The sequence below is a fragment of the Camelina sativa genome, unplaced genomic scaffold (assembly GCF_000633955.1).
Source record: "Camelina sativa cultivar DH55 unplaced genomic scaffold, Cs unpScaffold04443, whole genome shotgun sequence".
NCBI classification, from domain to species: Eukaryota; Viridiplantae; Streptophyta; class Magnoliopsida; order Brassicales; family Brassicaceae; genus Camelina; species Camelina sativa.
This window is the reverse complement of record NW_010925537.1, coordinates 1-646: the sequence shown is the minus strand read 5'-3', so window position 1 is coordinate 646 and position 646 is coordinate 1. Positions and strand designations below refer to the sequence as shown.

Here is a 646-nt window from a genome sequence, read left to right as displayed (position 1 = left end):
CGATCGTGAGAATTCGTGAGAAGATACTGCCCATTCCTGCTAAACACTATGTTCTTCACTGGTGCCGCACCAGACACAGGAACCAAAGCAAGAACACGAACACTCTTGTAATCAATGACAAGTATCTCTCCTTTGGAATTCCCAATATAAACAAGATCCCCACACTTGTTAAAGCACGCTGCAGCTGGAGAGAAAGGAGGATTCGATTCAGGACATTTACTGCGTTGCGGAGGAGCTAACACATCAGGCATCTCAGGGACAGCAACCGGAAGCAAAGTGGTGCAATCAATATCAAAGTCAACAATCATAGGAGCAGATGAGAGAGGGCAGGCAAGACAGAGAGAAGGAGAAGTCAAGCCAGGGTTTAAGCGAGCCTGCAACGGAGTCTGCTGAAGAATGGTACGAGCAATCTTCTCACCAGTTGAGACATCCCAAAGAGTTAATGACTTGTCTGCAGCTGAAACAAGCAAGCGGTGACCATACTTTGACCAGGAGACACTTGTGATAGCAGCAGAGCAGTCAATATCACGAATCTCCTTTGCAATGCCTCTAGTTTCGAAATCAAAGATTACACATCCCCCATCCGCACATCCGGCTAACAAATAAAACAAATGCAAGATATACCCATCAATGTGTGTACCCCCAA

General features: G+C 46.1%; 1 protein-coding gene across 1 annotated transcript; it reads right to left on the bottom strand.

Moving 5' to 3' along the window:
- Positions 1-5: 5 nt before the first annotated feature.
- Positions 6-635, bottom strand: LOC104774665 (protein RBL-like; the record flags this gene model as incomplete). The annotated part of the gene is made up of 1 exon (XM_010499182.1): positions 6-635. A coding segment is annotated over one exon (630 nt), but the record flags the coding sequence as incomplete, so codon positions are not given.
- Positions 636-646: the final 11 nt, after the last annotated feature.